The 16622-nt window shown below is 54.0% G+C and overlaps 1 protein-coding gene across 2 annotated transcripts; it reads right to left on the bottom strand.

The window, feature by feature from the left end:
- Nucleotides 1–9300: 9300 nt before the first annotated feature.
- NRSN2 (neurensin 2) lies at nt 9301–16158 on the bottom strand. Of its 2 annotated transcripts, none has more exons than XM_066235153.1 (3): nt 16071–16158; nt 13079–13273; nt 9301–10965 (listed from the first exon to the last, which is right to left on the bottom strand). In XM_066235153.1, exons 2-3 carry the CDS (start codon nt 13265–13267, stop codon nt 10540–10542), a joined length of 615 nt encoding a protein of 204 aa, XP_066091250.1. In that variant the 5' UTR covers nt 13268–13273; nt 16071–16158; the 3' UTR covers nt 9301–10539. The 2 variants fall into 2 exon arrangements, with proteins under 2 accessions (XP_066091250.1, XP_066091249.1); XM_066235152.1 differs by lacking the exon at nt 16071–16158 and adding an exon at nt 15927–15975.
- Between the last annotated feature and the right edge of the window lie 464 nt (nt 16159–16622).

Raw genomic sequence — 16622 nt, 5'->3', positions numbered from 1 at the left:
CTCACCATTGCTTCATTAAACCTTTAGAGAACTCTTGGCAGGCAGGAAGCTCCCGTATCCCCGTACTAAGGTGCAGCCCCTGGCCCAACTAGGGGAAAGCCGCCCGGAAACTTGGCAAACACCACAGACTTGTCGGAACTGACTCTAGGCTCCAAAGGGCCAGTGCAGTGCCCTGGGGAATCCCGAAGGTAAGTAGACTTCATAGCATTCATTTGATAGAGGCTGTGCTGCCTAATGGTTAAGGGCAAGCACCCTAAAACCAGCCTGCGTAAGAGTGCACCCCACCTCTGCCTAGACCCACTGTGCTAGCTCAGGAAAGCTACTAAAAACCCTACTTACCGGTAAGTTTCCTCCTCTAAAAAATGAGCTTATACATAGCACAGCACTCACTTCATAGGGTTGTCACTTGGGTTAATACATGCAAAATGCTCAGAATAGTGTGGGGCATTCTGCAGATGCTCAATAAAAAGGAATGGGCACAATGGAAGCTCAGAGAGGGGAAGCCACCTATAACAGGACTTGCAGCCCAGACCTGGCAGGCCCAGGTGGTACCTGCTGCTTAGTGAGTGAAACATCCCTGTGCAGAGCCAGGAATCCAACACCTTTCAGTGGAGATCCTTTTTAAGTCTTTTATTTATTTCTTGATTTGAGAGAGAAAAACATCAATCTGTTCCTGTATGTACGCTGACCTGGAATCGAACTTGTAACCTTTGCATATGGGGATGGATGATGCTCTAACTCAGTGGTAGTCAACCTGGTCCCCACTGCCCACTAGTGGGCGTTCCAGCTTTCATGGTGGGCGGTAGAGTAGCAACCAAAGTATAAATAAAAAGATAGATTTAACTATAGTAAGTTGTTTTATAAAGATTTATTCTGCCAAACTTAGCGAAAATCCGACATAAAGTACTTGGTAAGTAATTATTATTCTATGCTTTAACTTGCTGTAACTCTGCTTTATAAATTTTATAAAGTAAAAATCACCATTACTGTGGAACAGGTGGGTGGTTAGAAAATTTTACTACTAACGAAGATACAAAAGTGGGCGGTAGGTATAAAAAGGTTGACTACCCCTGTCGATGGAACTATCTATCCAGCCAGGCCTTTTTTTAGGCCTTGATGTTGGAATATACCAGTGTCAAAAAATAACTCCTCAGCGGTGACGCAGTGGATAGAGCGTCTGAATGGGATGTGGAGAACCCAGGTTCGAGACCCCAAGGTCGCCAGCTTGTGCACGGGCTCATCTGGTTTGAGCAAAAGCTCACCAGCTTGGACCCAAGGTCACTGGCTCGAGCAAGGGGTCACTCAGTCTGCTGAAGGCCCGCGGTCAAGGCACATATGAGAAAGCAATCAATGAACAACTAAAGTGCCACAACAAAAAACTGATGATTGATGCTTCTCATCTCTCTCCGTTCCTGTCTGTCTGTCCCTATCTATCCCTCTCTCTAACCCTCTCTCTGACTCTCTCTCTGTCTCTCTAAAACAAACAAACGAACAAAAAACCAAACTCCTCAGGCAGAGGTTGAACAGGAGAGAGAGAGAGAGGGAGTCACCCTTTGTTTCCCTGGTTCCAGAACCCCAGGGACCAGCTCACCTGTGTCTCAGAGCCTTCAGAGCACAGCAGGGGATTCTGGGATCTCATTTAGCCCTGGGGACTCCCCTGCCTGGGAGGGATAAATGAATTCGTTTTCTACACTTAGACTCGGGTTGGAAGGTCCCACAGCGGTAAGGCGCAGAGAAAGGCAGAGATGGTTGTCTTCTGAGCACCTATGAAGCTGCTGCTCTGCTGGGTTTATTTACACATTCCTAACTTTGTTTCATGCTGTGTCATGTTGTTTTTATTTATTTACTTACTTACTTATTTTTTATTATTAAATGAGAGGCGGGGAGTTGCAGACTCCCGCATGCACCCAGACAGGGATCCACCTGGCAAGCCCCCTACCAGGAATCCTCTACCTGTCTAGGCCACCACTCCATTGCTCAGCAACCGAGCTATTTTAGCACCTTGAGGCGGAGCCCATGGAGCCATCCTCTGCACCCAGGGCCAACTTTGCTCGAACCATTTGAGCCATGGTTGCAGGAGGGTGTGTCTCCTGTGTGCCCTGACCAGGAATTGAACCAGGGACTTCCACACGCCAGGCTGATGCTCTACCACTGAGCCAACCGACTAGGGTCTGTGTCATGTTGTTAATTCAGGGAACTCATTGGTGACAAGACTGATTTATCCCCACCCTCATGGACTCTGTAAATCAGTGGAGAGACAGACCAGTACCAAGAAAATAAAAGTCAATAAACCAAGCTCATTTAAAATAGAGTATAAGGGTCATGTATTTTCTTGAATAAAATAGATTTGTTCTCCAGATATGAGGAATGGGTGGATATTTTCAGTAGGAATTATCAGGAAGGTGATGCTTAAAGTAGAATCTTAAGGAAGAAAAGGGATGATAAGTGCAAAGATGTGAGGGGGAGACAGCAGAAAAAGTAAGTGCAAAGGCCCTGAGACACTAAAGGAACTGTGAGGTGGGTGCTGTCACCTCCATGCTGCAGATGAGTCACGGGGAGGGATTTACTCAAAACCACCCAGCTCCCTGGGTGAGGTGGATTCGGATTTGAAGCTGGGCTGCTGACCCCAGTGCCCACACTGGCAAGAGGCCACCATGCCGGTGGCCCCTTGCTCAAGCTGGCAACCTGGGGAAGGGGGCTTGGTTTAGAACCTGGGTCCTCAGCAGCCTAGGTCTGCTGTCTATCCACTGCGCCACCACCTGGTCAGGTAATTTTGCTGCGGTTCTGAAGAGCCCAGGCTCAGATTCTCTGCGCAGAGGGCAGGAAGTCAGAGGGCTATTCTCCAAGGAGGGGAAGAACCAATACAGGTCATGGATTCGGGCCAATCGACTTGGGAAAGATGGTCGGTGATTCAAGAGTTGCAGTTCCAGCCTGTGCTCCTCTTGGGGAGCCCTTTAATAGGAGACTGGGCACCACCCCCTTCTCTGGGGTCTCCCAGGGGCTTTGCAGAAACCCTGACTGTGGCTTAGGCCCGGCGCCAGGAAAGACAGGCAGGCCAGCGCCTGGGCAGCATCAACCCCTCGGTGGCCCAGTACAAGCCACAGGCCCCCTGGGAGATCTTGCTGCGTCTGCCCGTTGACCCTGGGTTTTCTTTGCAAAGAATGTAATTCTTGTGCCCGTGGATGGAGCATGGCCCTGGGTAGCTGCTTCCCTTACCTCATCGCACTGCATCCTCTAACCTCCTGCCAAGTCACTGCTTTCACCCCTGGAGGGAGGGAGATGAGGGAACCGAGGCTCAGAGAGGTGACATCACTGGCCTGAGCAGTGAGGGAGTGGGCAGGCCATTAGAAGCCTGCTGCTCTAGCTCAATGCTTGGGTGGTCTTTGTCCACTGCTTTGTTACACCTCCTTGTTCTAAACTAGTTGTATGACACTGAGCAAGTCACTTAGCTACTCTGAGACCCGGAGCCTAAATCCGTACAGTAGAACTGATAACGGTATCCTTCTGACAGGCTTAATTAAACGGCTTATTGTTCTTTGTAATGGTTACTGGATTGAATGGAAGTTAAATGAGTTCATACACGCAGAGTGTTTAGAAAAGTTCCTAGCACCTGGTAAACACTGGATACGGGGCTACTGTCATTTCCACAAAGCCCAGACTGCCACCTCTCCCCCAGTTCCCAGACGCACATCCCCTGAGAGCCACCTACCGAGGTTTGATTTAAAAGGAGAGGTAGGGAGTCATTTCCTGAGCAGCCCCGTGGGGCAGGTCTGGGCTCTGTCCTTCTCTGCTCTCTCCTGTAATCCTGACCACAACCCTGCGTGCCAGGGATGAAGCGATGCCCTTCGTACAAATGAAAAAACAAACAGGTGTCAGAATTAACCTGCCCGGGGTCACACAGCAAGCCAGGGGGATTTAAACCAGGTCGGTGTCGTTTCAAAGCCCGTGTCAGTCCGCTGTTTTGGGAGCCTCCATGAGATGGATTGGAGTTCCTGGGGAGGTCCCGTGCCCTCCTCAGGGTGAGGGGTCCTCTCCCAAACCTGTGGGGGGAGGAGCTAGAAACTGCACCTGGGAGGAGAGTTGCTTTCTGGATCTGACCTTGCCTCTGAGAGTTGGGTGACCTTGGGCGGCCACCAGTCCCTCCCTGGCCTCAGCCACACAATTACTGCTGTGTGTGTCAAGGGTAGGGTCCTCCAAACTTCCAGGGTTCCTGGTTCTCTTGTTACCTTCCAGCTAGGAGCAGGAGGAAACCCCAGCTCCAGCCCCTCCTAATCCTGGACTCGCTGATGAAATGCTGTCATACGATCCCTTCCTGCCTGCCTGCCTCCTGCGGTCCCGTCCCAAAGCCACCAGGGCTAGGGAAGGAGAGGGACTCTGTGTGTATTCAACCCAGGCCGCTGCCCAGCCCTTCCCTTTCTGAGAAAAGCTTGTAACGTGGGATGGGAAGTCAGAGGGGGTGTCGAGGTGTTCGACCTGCAGCCGGTTGCATCAGAACACCTTGCGCAAGGCGCCCTCCTGGATCAGGCACGGAACACTGCCCCATAGCCCTTACCCCACTCTGGTTCCCTGAGGTGCCAGAAGGAGGACTGCCAGGCCTTGTAGGGAACACCACCCCAGGCCTGGCCCTCAGGGAGTGGTCTGGGAGAGCCCGCAGACCACAGACAGAGGACAGGGTTTGGGGCAGGTGCACATTCATCTGCCTGGGGGATGGAACTTGAGGCCAGAAGGAGCTCCTTAAGGAATCCAGAGCCAAGCCTCCACCCGCTCAGGCCACCCTGGAGAAAGAGACTGGGCCCGGGACGCTGACTGAGCCCTGATCCTTGACTCCGGTCGTAGACTGAGCCTGATCCCCTGACTTTGGACTCCAGCTGGACTCCGACCGGAAACCGTGGACATAGCCTGATCACTGAGCCCTGAACATTGCCCCTCCCTGTGGCCAGATCTTGACCCCAGCCCCAAACTGAGCGTTGACTTGGTCACTGACAGGGCACCCCCCTTCTCCCACACTGGCCCCTGACCCCTGACCTAAAGTCCAGCCGTAACTCCTGACAAAGATACAATCCTGCAGACACACTTAGCTCTAATTCATTACCCTTGACCACAGTCCCCAGACAAACCCTCACTGGAGCCGAGGCCTGGTCAGGGATACTCTCTCAAGAATCAGGAGAGCAGTGCTTGGGCACAGGGCTTGGCACCTGCTGGTCTCCCTTCTCGTCGTTTTACCCCCCTTCCAGGTTGAGGATGGCCGAAGAGCCGAGTTGAACTGGTGGGGGCTTCACGGAGCTGTCCTCTGACCAGCCCCACACTGTGACTCAGCAGGGTGGAGCCAGGTGTAGAGCCAGCCAGGGCCACTGGGGATGGGCCCCCGGGCAGTGCTGAGTCAGGGCAAGGAGAGAGGACAATCTCTCTGAGGTTAGAGGTTAGAGCGGCAGGCGGGGTTTGGGGAGGCCCCGGATCTGCAAATGGATGCTGCCTGTGGCCGGTGAGACGGTTCCGGTTCCGGTAAAGCAGCCTGGCCCAAGTCCCATCCACCTCCACCTCCCCGTTCATTACCCGTTTTCCGTCACCCATTCGTGTGATTCCCTCTCAGAGTACCTTGTTCTTTCCCTTCAAAGTATATATTATAGTTCGGAAATATATTTCTATTTAACTATATGTAATTATTATATGGTCATAATATATAATGAATCACCTATGTTATACACCCATATACCTGTCTCCCCCACTAACCTGTCAGCTCTCCTAAGACTCAGCAGTGTATCTCCAGACCTTGGTATAGTCTCGGGCACAGTTAGTGCTCAGCAGATCGTTGAACGGATTAAATCCCTCCACCTGTTATTAATTCATTCCTCACCCCACACAGCTGCAAGGACATCGCTGTCGTCAAATAAGAGGAGAAGGGTGTTCTGAAGAGGACCGCAGATTTGATTGTGGTCGTGTTGAGTTTGAGGTGTCTTTGAGACACACTCTATCCACTGTGCCACCACAGGCCAGGCTTGTACACGCTTAAAAAAACAATTTTTTAAATTTTTTATTGATTTTTAGAAAGAGAGGATGAGAAAAAGAAAGAAAGGAACATCAATTCGCTTTTCCACTTATGCACTCCCTGGTTGATTATTATTATTTTTTTTTTTTGGATTTTTCTGAAGCTGGAAACGGGGAGAGACAGTCAGACAGACTCCCGCATGCGCCCGACCGGGATCCACCCGGTACGCCCACCAGGGGCGACGCTCTGCCCACCAGGGGGCGATGCTCTGTCCCTCCGGGGCGTCGCTGTGTTGCAACCAGAGCCACTCTAGCGCCTGGGGCAGAGGCCAAGGAGCCATCCCCAGCGCCCAGGCCATCTTTGCTCCAATGGAGCCTCGGCTGTGGGAGGGGAAGAGAGAGACAAAGAGGAAGGAGGGGGTGGGGGGTGGAGAAGCAAATGGGCGCTTCTCCTATGTGTCCTGGCTGGGAATCGAACCCGGGTCCCCCGCACGCCAGGCCGACGCTCTACCGCTGAGCCAAACCGGCCAGAACTCCCTGGTTGATTCTTGTATGTGCCCAGACTAGGGATTCGAACTCGCACCCTTAGTGTATCAGGACGATGCTCTTCCTAACTGAGCTACCTGGCCAGGGCACTCTTTGGCACCCTCTTGCTCCCCCAGACATGCCGATGACTGCTCACGTGTCTGAGTCACTTTGCACCCGGCCTGACTGGCGTCACTTGAGCGCTCTGCTTTGCAGAGGCACGGCTGTGTCCACCCTGCCCCCCAAGCTCACAGAGCCCCACTCAGGGCGCTCAAGATTTGTGAAGATAAGCTCACACCCTTCCTGCGTCCTCCATTACTGGTTTCGCCCTTCCTTCACGCTCTTGCTCACTCAAGGCCCCCAGGATCGGCACGAGGCAATGCCGCGATCAATCCTGCTCCCTCTCCCCCCGCCCCAGCAGGTATCCGCTGAGTGCCGCGTTCGATGCCTGGTCTTGGCAGCTCTTCTCCAGCCCAACCTGGCCCGTGAGCCCTGCCAAGTGCACACCCCAGTGGACATCCTGTTTTCCTGTCTCCTTCTCCATGCTCTGACCACATGTCCTGGGCCAGATGCTTATGAAATCCTATCAGTTCTTCCATCACCCGGCTCCTGATGGCGCAGTGCCCAGGGCTGGGCTTTGAGTCATGTGCTCTGGGGCTTGGCAGGGCTGGGACAGGAAGCTTACAGCCCTCAGTGACACTAACCCAGGTTGACTTGGAGCAAGGCCAAGAGTCACTGGTTTTATCACCACACACCCACAGAGCACACCTGTGAACAGATAGACACATGAGGATGTGGTCCCGAAGAGGATGTGGTGTGTCCAAGGTCACAGGGAATGTCAGTGTGGGAGTCCAACCATGGCACATGCGTGCACTTATGAACACAACTGCACAGCAGTGGAGGCAGACTCTACTCGCTAACGTCACGGGACCAGGGTTTGAAACACAGCAACTTACTAGCTGTGTGACCTTGGACGGGCCACTTCACTTCTCTGAGCCCTGTCTTTACTTACTTACACAGAGTAGATGCTCAATAGATGTAGCTGCTAAAAAAAAAAATCACTAGCAAAGTAAGTGCAAATATACAAATTCTGTTTTTAAATATTTAATTAATTGTATACATGGTTCAAAATTCTAGATGGGTACGAGCCTGCCTCCCACCCTCGTCCCAAGTCACCCAGGCCCCAGGCCCCTGTCCAAGGACAAACGAAACAATAGAGATGTTATGCATGTACAAGCAAGGCCCCTAAATGTCCTTTTTGCACAAATGGTTTAGAAGTATTCATAGTATTCCGCACCTCACACCTTTTCTCCTAACAATACAACTTGGAGACGGGTGCAGATCACTACATAAAGAGCCTTCTCATTCTTTTACGTAGTGTTCCAGTGTGTAACTGTACCGTGCTTTATTACCTAGCCGCCTCGCAATGAACGTTTAGGTTGCTCCCAGATGTTTTCTGTTACAAACAAAGCTGCCATGTTCCAGCCTGTACAATTAAACCTATAGCTATACCTGCACAAGAAGGAGAGATCAAAGGGCATGTGTTTTCCACTTTGCTTTTTCTTTTTTTTTAATTCGGTGAGGGGAGGCAGAGAGACAGACTCCCACATGCACCCCCACCAGAATCCACCTGGCAAGCCCACTAGGGGGAGATGCTCTGCCCATCTGGGCTGATGCTCCGTTGCTCAGCAATCGAGTTCTTCTTATTACCTAAGACAGAAGCCATCCTCGGCACCCCAGGCCAATTAGTTCCAATTGAGCTATGGCTGCAGGAAGGGGAGAGAGAGAGAGAGAGAGAGAGAGAGAAGCAAGAGAGGGAGGGGTGGAGAAGCAGATGGACACTTCTCCTGTGTGCCCTGACTGGGAATTGAACCTGGGACATCCACAAGCCATGCCGACACTCTACCACTGAGCCAACGGGCGAGGGCCATGTTTTCCACTTTGATGTTGCCACTTGGCCTTTGTTGCCGGCTGCACCAGTTTGTGGCCTGTGTCCTACCGCTGCTGTACAAAGCACCTCGCACTACGTGGCTTAAAACAACAAAAATGTATTCTCTCACGGTTCTGCAGGCTGGAAGTCTAATGACTTTGGCTTTTACTCTGAGTGAGCTGGGGGCCATGGGCGGATACTGAGCAGAGGAGGTTACACGACCTAACTAACATTATAACAGGATTGATCTGTGCAGATCAGACATGGGGATGGAGACTCGGGCAGCAGGGAGACCAGGGAGAAGCAGGCCAGGTGAGGTTGGTGGGAGCTGGTTGGGTACAGGGTAAATTTCCAAGGTTGAGGCAAAGGACTTGCTGATGGATTGGATTCAGAGTTTGAGGAAAGAGGGGAATCAAGGATGATGCCAAGGATTTGGCTGGAGCAACCGGGAGGCCGGAGCTGCTGTTCTCTGATACAGACAGCACAGGAGCGCATGGAGTCTGTATCACCGAGAACAACACCTGGGCCCCAAGGAGTCCCAGCGGTGGCCAGCTGTTCTCATCACCTTCGGCTCCAGCTCCCTCCTGAAACTGTCCTTGCCCTCCTTTTCTCTCAGGGCTGGGGGCAGTGGGCTGTCAGGATGGCTGAGAAAGTTTCTTCCCATCAGGCAAGCATTCAAATTCAACTTCATCCCAGTGGCTTCGCTTCTCTGACCATTAGTTACCTCATTTATAAAGTGAACATAATAATCTCCTTGCTCATGAGGAGCAGATAGAAATAATGGGTTTAAGTGCCTAGCACACATGGCAGTCTCTCCTCCCTCCCCCTGACCCCAGTGGTCAGGAAGAAAAGAAACAACGTCAGTATCCACCCCAGCTGTTTATTGAACGGGAAGGCAGGGTGGAAGAGGTGCAGAATGGGGGCGGGGAGCATGGCTTGTGGCACAAGGGCAGTGGGGTCTGCCTGGTGGGGAGGATTGAAGACCCCCCCCCCCCAACCCCAGGAGGCTCCTCAAGGCTGGTGGTGACACTGAGACCCGAGGGTAAGGGTGTGGTCCATAACATCTCTTTCCAGCTGTCTTGGAACTCCCCCTAGTGGCAGAGAACGGAGTTGACGCATCACCTGTGGGTGATAGTTTGTAGGTGGGGCACTGTGAGGAACAAAGACATCCCAGTTTTCCCGTCCCCGGGCTCTTAGAGACCATGTAAGGATTCCCGTTCAGAGTATTTTCTGAGCCACCTGGGACCAGCAGAACTTGAGACGATCTCTCTAGGCAGAGCCTGTCCCCAGCCCGTGGGGGGTCTCATGAAAGCCAGATGGTGCCGGTCCTGCAGCAGCTGTAAAACAAGAGCTGGCCCAGGAGGATTCTGCAGATGTGGTCGGAGTTCTTGCAGACTGCCACCCTCCCTCAGCCACCTCTTCTGTGAACCGGGGCTCCGGGCTCGTAACAGCGGGGATGGGGTAGGCGCAGGGTTTTGGACGCCAGAATGCACGAAGAAAACACACTCTAGGCAGGGAATGTCTTTGCACCATCCTGGACAGGAAGTCCAGCGACCACCTTTGACCCATCCCGAGGCGTCCTGGTTACGCCAACGGAGGGAGGAGTCAGTCCCTGAGAATGACCCTGCTCCCCTGCCACACACCCATTCATTCTCTGCCTAGAGAGGGTGATACTTCTATCAGGGGCGAACAGGAAAGTCACAGGACTCGAGAATCTGGTGGTCCAAACTCCTGATCACGCAGACACAGGAAGTGGTGGTCTGCAAGGGAAGGGGGCTTGGGCGCCGTCACACTGAGGAAAGAGTGGGGGCAGGTTGAGGGAGATACTTTCTGTCCCTGAAGGAGGAGTTGTTGGGAAGTTTTGAATGAGCTTGGAGGAGGTTGGCATCTTGGAGGAGCAGGGGTCCTACCCCCTGGGAATGGGCACGGGGGTGTGAGAGCCAGGTTTTCTGACCTGGGGTTGAGAACTTCCGGCAACGTGGACAGAGGGTCCCTGCTGAAAGGGAGAAGAGAAGGAGACAGTGGGAGGGTGGGGTGGTGGCAGGAGGAGGAAGGGTCCGCCCTCTGGCTCTGGCGCCCCCTCTGGCCACGTGGGCAGCTCACGAGTCTCGCTTGGGCTGGACGGTCTGCACAGAAGATGGCCCAAAGGGGCTGGCGGGCGGCGAGAACCAGGGCTGGCTGCTGGCGTCACGGAAGATGGGGGAGAACTGCTGCTCTGCCTCGTCCCCGAAGACCTCCACATGGCTCTCGGCTTCGGTGTCCAGGGGCTCTGCCTTGGAGTCCTGGCTCAGCCAGCCGGTCACGGCCCAGAACAGGCAGACGGCCAGCAGGACCCCGGCTGCCACGCAGAGCGCTGTGCCTGCCCGGCGGCAGGTGTCCAGAGCCTGGTTGTAATCAGCTGCCCGCTGGTCCAACACCAGGAACTCACCCTCTCCGATGCCCTCCAGCTTGGGGGGCACGGCATAGCCGGTGGTCAGGGCTGCCACGCCCAGCAGCAGAAGCAGGGTCCCCGAGGACAGGCTGATCTGGAGAGAGGCAGACAGATTGAGAAGGAGTCAGGGTCAGCCAGGGCCCTAGGCCCAGGGATCACCTTCGACCCCCATTTGACTTAAAAGTAACCCATTAATTCAATCTTTAGAGGTGGGAATCACAGCATTAAAAATTGAAGAAAAAAAGAGAGAGAGAGAGATGGGAATCACAGAACACACCTGCTAGGATCTAACTGGCGAGGGGCACCCACTGTCATGTTCTATTTGGAATCTTGATTAGTTTCCTTCCTGGCTTCCACCTAACAGTGGGTTTCTCTTGCCAACCTTGAATCCCCCTCCATTATTATTTGGGTCCTATCTTATCTCGCTGTGCCATCTACCCTCTATCTCTATCTCTCTCTCTGGTGAACTCCTAAATATCCCTCAGAGCTCATCTCAGACCTCACCTCCTCAGGGAAGCCTTCCAGGATACACCCCTCAATTGGGTCAAATCACCTGCTCTACACTCTGTAAATGCTGTGCCAATTCGGTGTTCAGAGCACTCACCCAGGTGCAAACTAGGACATGTGCTTTGGCTACTATGTAAGTGCTGTCTGCCTGCCCCACTTGACGGAGAGCTAAGAGAGCCAGGAGAGCAGGGACTGTGTCCATTTCAGCTCACTAGATGTCCTCCAGGCCTAGCACAGTGTTAGTAGAGAGTAGTAGCTGAGTGAATGCTTGCAGAATGACTAAACGAACCACAGCTAGGAGCTCCTTGCAGACAGGAACCACGTCTTCTTCAATTCTGTGTCCCCGGGAGCCTAGCACACTGCCTGGCAATTAGAAAATGCTAAAAAAAAAAAAAAAGAAGTGTAAAATATGTACTGACTTCCTCCTGGAAATCTTCCTTGATTAACCCAAGCACAGAGAGCATTTCTTCTCCTGGCATCCTCTGCACACCTGGCCTGAGGCTGTGCATTCGCTCTGTGCAGGTGGCCACCTCCTCTCCCCACTAGAGTAAAGCCTTCTGAAAGCGGAGGGGAGGGATGCTCTGCCTCAGTCTCCCTCTGGTGTTCAGCAGAGAGCTATGCCCATTGTAGGGACTCAGCTCACTGCCTCCTCCATACACTCACCCACATGGCGAGCCCTAACTGATCACTCTCCCTGGTTCATATGAACATCAATTGTTTCTCTTATGTCTTCCATTGCCCTGGAAACAGTGCCCCCAATAAATCACTGGGAAGCAAGTAATATTTAGGTGGCTTGAGCCCTCGTCCCTGCCAGTCAGCATAAACCATCTCCCAGGCCACAGTAATTAGTTCAGGGTCGGGCAAGTGACCCAATCAGAGTCAATGCAGTACTTGCCAGGACTTCTACAAATAAAACCCATGGTTTCTTTTCTGGAGGAAACACTAGAGGAAATTCCAATTTCCCCTGGATGGTGAGGAGCTGGGAGTGGGGGTGTGAGGGTTGGTACAGCAGCAGCCATTTGGGGAACTTGTGGGAAGAACCTGAAGCTGACAGGCTGCAAGGGTGGGAGCCCCATGGAAACCCTGAAGGCTAAGAGAAATCTGGAGTCCTCAGTGTGATGGTTTGAACTGCTGGATCGAACTTTGCCTGAAGCCACTCACCTCTGGTCCCTCCTATAAAATAAGCAGTGTCTTCCGTTTACTGTTTAAACCCATCTGCGTTGGGTTTTCTATCGCTGGAACATGCAAGACTCCTAACTGCTACAACATGCTTTTTCTTTCTACCCATGGGGTCCATCTCTTCCTTGAAGCCACAGGAAATCACCGGAGTTACTCCTCCTATGATCTTTTTTTTTTTTTTTTTTTTTTTTTACAGAGGCAGAGATAGACAGGGACAGACAGACAGGAACGGAGAGAGATGAGAAGCATCAATCATCAGTTTCTCGTTGCGCGTTGCGACTTCTTAGTTGTTCATTGATTGCTTTCTCACATGTGCCTTGACCGTGGGCCTTCAGCAGACCGAGTAACCCCCTGCTGGAGCCAGCAACCTTGGGTCCAAGCTGGTGAGCTCTTTGCTCAAGCCAGATGAGCCCGCGCTCAAGCTGGCGACCTCGGGGTCTCGAACCTGGGTCCTTCCACATCCCAGTCCGACGCTCTATCCACTGCGCCACCACCTGGTCAGGCTCCTCCTATGATCTTACCTTCCAGCACAGTGAGGGCCAGGGTCGACGGGGACACAGGACAGGAGGCCCCTCAGGGTCATCGCTGAGGGCGGTACCCGCACAGTCCTCATAGAAGAGGTGCAAATAGGAGCGGACCCCGTACCACTTGCCGTCTTCCACGTTGAGGCCCCGGCTACAACCACAGGAACGGTCACAGCCCGGCATCATGGATCCCTGTGGGGTAGGCAAGGTTCAGCAGAGGGAAGAGTCAGCGAGGGCTGCCCATGGTGACCCTCCCAGGTTCTTGAATCTTCGTGCCCCATTTACTCCTCCTATTTAAGACGTGCCATGCACATAGCACAGCCTGGCCTTCTGGAGGCCTGGCCTGGCCTTCCCTTGTACACTGTGAATGAGCCGGTGCACTGATGTGATTTGCCTAGTGCCTGGCAATTGCAGGTGTCCATAAAAGTGTGTGTTTGCTCTGGAGGCCACTTGTGGCTGGGACAGTGGGCTCTGGAACCCTGCTGTCTAGAATGGAATCCCAGATCCATGAACTTTCTGGCTGTGTGACCTTGGACAAGTGCCTTCACCTCTTAGAGCTTCAATTTCCTCATCTGTATAACGAAGCTAATGATTATACCTGCTTTGTACAGTCATTGTGTCTTCTGGTGCCAAAAGAAATGGTGGTAGTTGTTGTGATTATTAGTATTACTGTAATTATGTTTATCCTGAACTTCTTGAGCCCCAGGTCTGGAGTGAGAGGTCCTCATCCCATCTCCTCTTCAAAGTCCCCCCTCTCTCAGGTACTCTTGGGGGTACCTGTCCTGGCTGACACTTGTCCAATCAGGCAGAGCGCCCCACGCTGCCAAGCCCTACAAGGCCTCTCCCCAGGGCTGCCACTCAGAAGGCTACAACCTCCAAGCCCCAAGAAATATCCTTTCCATAGGAGGTGGAAGTCAGGGGCCCTTGGGATTAGGGACCCAGGCTCCAGGGCTGTTAGAGTTCTGGAGAAGCCTATCTAAGAATGCTTCTTCGCACAGAGGGAGGCTTAGCAGTGAAAGCTCCTTGCACATCCACACACAGCACAGGTAGGACTAGAATCGAAGTCGGAGGTGCAGGCAGTGCTGGGGAAGGACTGGGCTCCTGCCCACCCCCTGAGCGTCTTCAGGCAGAGTAAATAAAGCAAGGAGCTCACACTGAAGGGTGAAACAGGTTTCCAGCCACCTCTACTCCTCTCGTTTCCAATCAGACGTGGCCCTCAAACCCTTGCGGACAGAGGCTCACCAGCTACACCCACCGCAAACAGAGACGTACACACAGGTAGACTGAGACACTCGCCCACACAGACACAGGAACACGACAATGAGACACACCTGGGCAGGCACACATACTATATACCACACCGAGACACATGCAGATGAACACACAGCACAGAGAAACACACGCACGCATACAGTGACACATAAACAGATACACACACGTGTACACACACAGTCACACAGACACAGGAACACGACAATGAGACACACCTGGGCAGGCACACATACTATATACCACACCGAGACACATGCAGATGAACACACAGCACAGAGAAACACACACACGCATACAGTGACACATAAACAGACACACACACGTGTACACACACAGTCACACAAGTCACAGGAGTGCTGTAGTTAATGCCTGTCTGTAAGTCGCAGCTTTTCACAGCCCTCACCCACAATTCAGGCTAAAGAAAGAAAAAGGAAGGAAGAGAGAAAGGGAGGGAGGGAGGGAGGGAAGGAGGGAAGAAGGGAGGGAGGAAGGAAGGAAGAAAAGAAGGATGGAAGAAAAGAAGGAAGGAAGAAAAGGAAGAAAAATTGAGCGAGAATAGGAAAAGGCAGATACTAAAAGCAAAGGCAAAGAAAGAAGGCGAGAGAGAGTGCAGGAGAGAGCGATGGGGGGGGGGACTCTGAGGGGGCGTGGCCAGTGCGGGAACCGCCCCGGGCGGCAAAGGCACAGCAGCCAGGGTGGGAGAAAGAATGGGGCCGGCGGGACCGTCAGAGTTAGTGCAGTGACCATTATTAATTAAAGACCCGGAGGAGAGAGGGTGGGAAGAGGGTTCAGGGATGGCAGGCCTGCATTAGCTTCTCCCCTGGAACTGAGTGTCCTCTTCCCTGAAATATACAGAATCACTCAATCTTGCGGGCCTTGGAGAAGAAAGGTGACCTTGACGGTGACACTCCTTGGCCGAGCCCCTCCCCCTCCCATTCTTGGGTTGCAGGGAAGCGGTCGGGCAGAGGACAGGATAAAATGCTGAGGACTCAGAGCGAGTACCCGGGACATGGGTTGCCATAGGAACCGCTGGGGAGGTGGCCCTGGGCGGGAGAGGGGAGGAGCTCGTTGGGAAGGGAGCGGGAAGGGGAGGGGGCTCCAGAGTCCGGGGCAGGGGGGAGACTGCGGCGAGTAGGCGCTGGGGGGCGGGCGCACGGGAAGGTGACAGGCGCCAGGGTTTGGAGATGGATGGAATCTCAGGTCTTGGAGCGGCCACACCCAGTCCTCCCGCCCAGGGCCCCAGACCCGCCCACTCCAGCATCCCGCGCTCCCCGGCCAGGAGAAGGGGCGACTCCTGGGGGGGGGGGGAGGCCAGAGAAATCAGGCCAACTCCCCCCGCCCCCCACCGCGCCGATGTTTCTGACCCGTCCCCCACCCCATTCCCCGGTCGAGATTAACTGCATCCTTCCCCCCAGAGGTAAACTGAGTCGGGCGGGCGACAATGGAATTCCAGTAGAGAGGTGGGTGCGGGCCTTGTCTTTGTCCTTGGAAGCCTCCGCCCAGCCTGTCCCCCCTGCGGTCGCTGCCCCTTGCTCTCTCCCTGAGACCCCACCTGCCAAAGGCCCAGGCTCACCAGGGCTTGGGCGCTGCCGTTCCGCTCGAGGCGGGACCCGGCCGGCCCGAGCTGGGGATGCGGGCGGGGGTGGGGGCTCCCGGGAAGCCCGGAGCAGGCGGGGTGGGGGTCGGGCCGCGCCGCGTGGAGCAGGACTGAGCTCACCTCTCTGCTCTCTGTCTCCGTCGAGCCGGAGCCGGAGCGCCAGCAGACCAAAAGCGGGTTCGGTCGCGCCTGCGCCGCAGTCGGGGGCGGAGGTAATACCCGAGATGGGAGCCCCCCCCCCCAACAAGGGCTGGCTCTGCAGACTGCGGACCCCTGCCGGATGGCAAGCCCTTATCTCCTTCCAGAGTTCCCTTCTCTCTCTGAGACTCCAGGCCCCTCACAGAGACCCCACCACCTCCGGGACCACACCCCTTAACGGGTCTCCCCTTGACTCCCCACTCTCCCGTCACTCCCTCTCGCTGAACACCCTTGTCCTCCCTGAGCCTTCATTTTCTCACTGTGCCTTCAGCCCCCTCTCTGGGTCTCCTCCCCTCGTGGAGCCCTCACCCCAGTGTACAAACGCTCATCTTCTCGCTGAACCCCCACCCTCTTCACAGATGCCCACCTCCCTCTCTCCGAACCCCCACCAGTCACTGGGTCCCTCCCAGGGGCTCCCTTCTTGCTCACATCAGGGCCTCTTACCTCCTACTGAAGCCCTCACCTCAGAGTCCC

Source organism: Saccopteryx bilineata, chromosome 6 (genome assembly GCF_036850765.1).
Source record: "Saccopteryx bilineata isolate mSacBil1 chromosome 6, mSacBil1_pri_phased_curated, whole genome shotgun sequence".
Lineage (NCBI taxonomy): Eukaryota > Metazoa > Chordata > Mammalia > Chiroptera > Emballonuridae > Saccopteryx > Saccopteryx bilineata.
This window is presented reverse-complemented; position numbering and strand designations above follow the sequence as displayed.

Coding starts and splice junctions, on each gene's coding strand:
- NRSN2 (XM_066235153.1), bottom strand. CDS start 13,267: ATGATGCCGGGCTGTGACCGTTCCTGTGGTTGTAGCCGGGGCCTCAAC. Junction 10,966..13,078: donor GGCCCTCACTGTGCTGGAAG/GTAAGATCATAG, acceptor GCCTCTCTCCAG/ATCAGCCTGTCCTCGGGGAC.